The 6,000-nt window shown below is 46.6% G+C and overlaps 1 protein-coding gene across 1 annotated transcript in view; it reads right to left on the reverse strand.

The window, feature by feature from the left end:
- Positions 1-5,765, reverse strand: part of EDA35 (temperature sensing protein-like protein) — a 29,845-nt gene extending 24,080 nt beyond the window's left edge. Inside the window, exon 1 of the mRNA XM_087379921.1 lies at positions 4,391-5,765. Within this exon, the coding sequence (XP_087236047.1) occupies positions 4,409-5,749 (1,341 nt within the window). The 5' untranslated portion in view covers positions 5,750-5,765 and the 3' untranslated portion in view covers positions 4,391-4,408. The remainder of the gene's footprint in view (positions 1-4,390) is intronic.
- Positions 5,766-6,000: the final 235 nt, after the last annotated feature.

The following is a 6,000-nucleotide window of genomic DNA, read 5'->3' on the forward strand; positions in this document are numbered from 1 at the left end:
AGCTGTTCCAACCAGCTCTAGCACCATTTGGCTGGGATTTGCTCCCTCTTGGCGCAGATCTGCTCGATTGTTTGCTAGCACATTGCGGGATATTCTCGTTGTTTTGTCACATTTGCACTCATTGCGGTGACATATGGCTGCTTTGATCTGAAATTTAGTGTTTTTCAGGGACATTGGCAAGAAATTGCAGCAGATTTGGTCACATTTGCAAAATTACAGCACTTTTCCACATTTGCCCTCTTTTTGGCATATTTGCCCTCTCAAAATCTGGGGCTTTTGTCAGATTTGCTGCTATTTGTAGTGATATTTGCTTGGCACAGCCAGATTTGGGTTCTATTTGTCGTTGCCCTTTGATTTGGGCTATTTGTCCTTTGCAATTTGTGGCATTCAGCCAACATTTGGGACTGATTCAGCTAAAAACTTGGATATTTGCCCCTTGCCCTTTGTTTTGGGCTGGTTGTTTGCAGGACAACTCTTTTGCAAAGGGGATTTTGATGGAACATATATTTTTTACAGGTCACTCTTTGGGGATAGCTTGTGCATTTTGCTCAATGTTTGAGAAGCCTACTTGGCATTTACAGTTGCAGAGCATTTGCTATCATTTTTGGGTTGGCACTTGTAAGATTTGCAATCAGCTTTGGAGCAGCCAGCTCATTACATTGTAGCCATGAGGCTTTGACATTGCAGGGCACTCTTTTTCTTTGGGGATTTTTATTTGCAATGGCTCACCATCAATCTCTTGGAATGCTTGCCCATGAAGACGGGCTTGATGGTACAATCATCCCATGTGGTTGTACTTGGGATCAGAGAGATGCACACGCACATGTAGTGATTGCTATGGATAGCAAGAGGGAGGTTATACCTCACATTCGGTCTTGCAAGTCAGCCAAGGATGCATGGGATACTTTGGCCAGTCTTTATCAGATTCGCAATGAGGCCCAGTCAGAGGGACGTGGTGGTGATGGTGAAGTGTCTAAACTAACTGTCACTAAATTTAGCCTAGGATACTAGGCTAGGGGCCTTAGTTAATGCCCAAAAGGTACCTATGATTTCATGTGCAACAAGTGCAACTTCTCGTGCTATTAGAGTTGTTTCAATTTCTAAGGTCATTGGTTTGGTTCAATGGGGTCATTCTTTAAAAACTGACCCCCTAGAGATCCTATAAGCTAGGGTCATTGGTTCCATTGCATTAGGGTCATGGTGTGCCATCTGACCCCCTAAGGGCATTAAAATCCCACGCCTCATTTTGTACATGTGTCTGCATGTGGCTTATCTGCTTGCCTTGTGGCCCCTAGGTGTCACCCCTGGAAGCCCCTGGAGCCCTTCCTTGCCTTTCCATGCTGATTTAAGACTTCTCCCCTACCAAGGGCAGCTTCATTCTCTAGATGGAGGATTTTTGCAGCTCTCCTCTTGCTGGCTGAAATGGATTTTCGAGCTTTCTTCACGACAGTTCTCCTCCCCTTGGTGCTCTCTGCTGCAAGCATGCTTCCTAGATCTGGACGCCTTCACTCTAGGCTATTTTTGAAGCTTATCTCGACTTTCTTTGCGACAGAAATTCTCCTTTCCTGCATCTCAGGCCATATTCTTGGACGCCTCTCTTCTTGCTCCTGAATAGTGCAAGGCGCACTGAAAACGGAGTTGGTGGTGGGCTGAAAACTCCATTCTGGTGGACGCATTCATGGCGGATTTGCTACAGCTTGCTAGACGCTCTCTTTTCTTATCTTTTCTGGTGCTGGAAGACACTCATAGGCAGCTCCCTCCTACCTATTCAATCTACTTCTGGAGCTGTTTCGGGCTGAAACAAGCTCTTTCTGTTGGCTGAATTCTCATCTTCTCTTTCTACTCGATGCTACAGCCATTTCTACTGAGTTCTTGCTAGGTTGGATGCCCTGCCGTTGGCCCAAGAGAGGATTGGGGCACTAGTTGTGATACTCTCTTCCTAGGGGTGCAATGGTTAGCCTTGGGCTCGGTAATGGCTTGGTTATGTGTCAATGCATTGCTTGGCATGCTGTCAAATTGGTCTATTTGTGATTATGCATGACTTCTGAAAGGAACCAAAGGAATAGCACTAGGAGTTGGTCACTAGCACAGCCACAGGTTGGCGTTGTACTGGGTTGCACCTGCGGGTGATCTAGAAGGGAGTCCCTTTGTATTTTGAGCTAACCAGTAAATAAATAAATACCACAAGGGGTGCCAAGTGTTGGGGTCAACAGGTGTCACTCTTCATGCTTCTGAGTAGGGGCAATCTAGCCTCCCTTTGTTAAATGGTTCAATGATGCTCTTACGTGAAGTTTTATGCTCTAAGATTTGTTTGTGGAAAATGGCAATGTTTTGAGTTGGCTGTATTTTCAGTTTTGTGAGATAGTAGAGGCAGTTACACTGCCCTTTGTGATCAAAGGCCGGTTACACCCAAATTGCCTATTTACGCAAGCAATTGGATACTGTTAAGAAGATGAACGAAGGGGACAGCATGGAAGCCTATCTCACCAAGATTAAGGATTTTAGAGAGCAGCTCATCAACGTTGATGAGAATGTGCCAGATTCACATGTAGTGTCTATGACACTTGATGGGCTCCTCGACTCATATCAGGGTTCGCTTTGACATTGAGGCTAGTGGCGATAGGTAACCCCTCAGCTTGTTTCCCTTCTCTTGCAAGAGGACCAGAGCTGCACCAATCAAGCTGCCTCCATTCATGCAGATTAGGCTCCCTGTCCCATGGTTAGGAAACATGGCCAAAGGCTAACCTGACCTCCATAACACTAAGCCACCTTATGTCCTTGTGTGGGCATAACGTTCCCTTAAAGAGTATGTCAACTAAGTCCTATGTGTCATTCTTCAAAATGGCATCCATCTTAGCCTTCACGGCAGCTCGCCACGCTGATACATCTTTTGCTTCCTCAAAAGACCTTGGCTCAATAATTTGAGTCATGTATGCCAAGTTCACAAGGGGAATTCTTCAAGGTTTAAATGTCTATCACTCGAGAATCCTGCAAAGTCCTCAAGTACAGTCCTCTCCCTTGCCATCACAATAGTGATGAAGCTTTCGAAACTTCTCGGAAGCATCCCAAGAACCAACAATGCCAGCTGTCTTGAGTCTTGCTGAATGCCACCAGCTGATTCTTCACCACCTTCACCTTCGTGAGATGGTCATGTACATGATCCAACTTCCTCCATCTTCATTGTCAAATACTGATTTGGGAGTGTTGTTCATCTCGTAGAAGTCTCTTAGAATGACCATTCTACATCTGGAATGACAGAATCCGTTGTTGGCCCTATGATCACTGAAAGGGCTTGGGCATCTTTCTCCTCCTGCTTCTCAACATCGTATGGATCTACAACCACAATCACCTTTCATGAAATATTCCGGTTGGCATCATCAGGAGCAGAAGCAACAAGTAGCAAAGAGCAGCAGATCGGGCCTACATCCAGGAGGAGAAAAGAGTGCTGGAGGCTGCACAGTGCAGACTAAGCTTGGAGGGGTTGCCCACCTAGGCTGACTACCCAAGCAGTAAGATTAAGAGATCACAGACGGAGAGTCTACATAAGCTCAAAGATGAGCACGCAGACTTAGGGATCTAAAGGTGCCAAGCAAATAGTAGGAGAGCATTTGGTAAGATCAGAGGACCACAATCTGGTGGGACTCTGCATCTCTTTTGTATTGTGTCTGTTTTTGGATGGAAATATACCATTGTGGATCCTATATCTTTCTTGGAACATTGTCCATACTAATGGTTGTGAAGTACACATAAGAAAAGAAGTATTTAATTCCGCAGTATTTCTTCTGCATGTAATTCCTAGGGACGCTCTATCAATCTTTACTGCGGGATACACACTATATAGGGTTTCATTTCTAACAAGATCCCGGCTCCAGGTAACCCTGGCTTCCCTAGTCTACTGAATTGTCCTCCTCATATAGGGGCACAAAGGTGAGTCACTGACTTTTCTAACAGAGCATGCATACACCCGCTGGAGTTCGGGGTGTTTCATGGATCTGTTTACGGATTAGATGAGTTGAAATAGACCTGGGAGGCTTTGCGCTTTGTAGCAATCAAACTGTTACCAGTTCATGAGGGGGACAACGGAGTGGACCTATTGTTAGTACGTGGATGCACAGAAGAAGCTGACACGTTCGTGATCAAGATTGGCGATGCTAGTGATAAATGGTGCTACATGAATGGAACAGCATGGGCTTTTTTCTGGCAGCGGGGATGGGGGGGGAGAGGGGGACCCGGCATATTTTCAAGTGTGTAGAATGAAACTGATTCTTGGGTAAGATACTTAAGGTAGATCTAGATGAATCCAGGAGCATGAGAAGATTTACAGGTCGCCTTGTCTCAACTGATTATATACTCTCGATGTGGAAAAAAATTTGCAAAAGGAATTGCTTACATGAGATGACGCTCAACTCTAACCTCCAGCAGCAGTGTCCCTCGGCTGGTGTTGTAGCTCTTCACCTGCTCTCCTCAAAAACTCATCCCAAGCGCTACCAGGTCCCGTTTCCACGTAGTCGAAGGGTAATCCCCCACCCACCCTTAGATTTGGTTGCACGTGACGCTCACTCTTCACAATCCGGAACTCAGCTTTGTAACCTCGTTCCCTAAGCCTAACGTTCGATAACGTTTTGCCACTTGTATGAGATTGGGTTCCCTTTTGTATTTCATTGTTTGCATACTCTACAGTCCCCTCTAAAAAACCAGAAGGCTTATAGTTCGAATTACGATCCGGCTCTAGCTCAGAATTCCATGACTCGTCACGAAGAAGCCCTCTATTCAGGCATCCTACCTCCGAATTTTTCCCTGTATTCTCCTCTATCTCGGCTACTGCCAATGCTAACCGAAGATATATATCCTCCAGCTCTTCCCAAGAAAAAAGAAGAGGGAGGGTGAATGCTCCCCAGGGATTAAAATCTACCAGTTTGACACGCCTGTTTCGGGTCAGATAGCAATCGAAAGTGTAATCCTCGAGTTCAAAAGATTCGCTCAGGTTCTCCATGAAAAACCTGAAGATGGTCTCTTCCAACGACTCTGCGGTCTCTACCAATGCAGGATAAAATCCAGTCACCTCTCGCTGAGAGATTCCCACAAGCAACCCCTTCCGGACGAACCCTCGAAACTCCATTTCCGGCCTAATATCATACCACTTGCGGAGAGCGAGCACGAAAGTCTCCGGCCTGTCACCCGGTTTATCCTCGCAGGACTCAAAAGCATGACTCAGGTCATGGACAAGGCTATCGGAAGCCTTCAACAGGAGGGCGATTTCACCGAAGTTCTGGCACTTGAGGGATCCCGAGGAGCTAATCCAAGCGCTATCTTTAGGGGCACTCCAGTTGAGCTTAGGGAAAACGGCACCGCCCAAGTTCCGAATGGATTCAAGGACGTGAGCTTCGAGCTGGGGGAAGGAGGGCGGGCAAGGTTCGTCATGATCCTGGTCCTCCTCGGCCCAGTGCTGGTAATCGAGATCGGAGTAGCGGGTGCGGGAACGGGAGGGCAAGGCGTCGCTGGACCTGGGAAGGAAGAGGCCATCCTGGAGGAGGTAGGAGACGAAGGGCTCGGGCAAGGGGTGGATGGCGGTCTTCAAGGAGATGGAGCTGAAGCGAGGGTACCAATGCTGGATTTGACAGAGCTCCACCTCTCGAGTTTTCATGGCGGAACCACAAAAAGAACAAGCAAACAAGGACGAGGAGAAGATGCATTCTTGGGCATTGGAATGTTCGGCTAGAATTGGCAAAGCCAGCTTGTCCTTGGGCATTGGAATGCTCGGCTAGAATTGACAAAGCCAGACCACCTGTCCAATGCCATGGAAAATGTTGGGCCTAACATTTTGGAGCCAGGATCTGATTTTTTTTTAATAGCCACCATTTTTGTTTGCCCGCTTTATTTTACGTTGGGCTTCAAGGTCACACCAAGTGAGCATTTTTATTCTTGTGTGCATGGACTCAAAGGGTGAGTGCACACGGTCCATTAATGTGTCCAACTGGTAAGACATCGTCAAAATCTCAC

The sequence above is a fragment of the Dipteris shenzhenensis genome, chromosome 9 (genome assembly GCF_047967505.1).
Source record: "Dipteris shenzhenensis isolate YYH24624 ecotype China chromosome 9, Dip_SZ_1.0, whole genome shotgun sequence".
In the NCBI taxonomy this organism is placed as follows: domain Eukaryota; kingdom Viridiplantae; phylum Streptophyta; class Polypodiopsida; order Gleicheniales; family Dipteridaceae; genus Dipteris; species Dipteris shenzhenensis.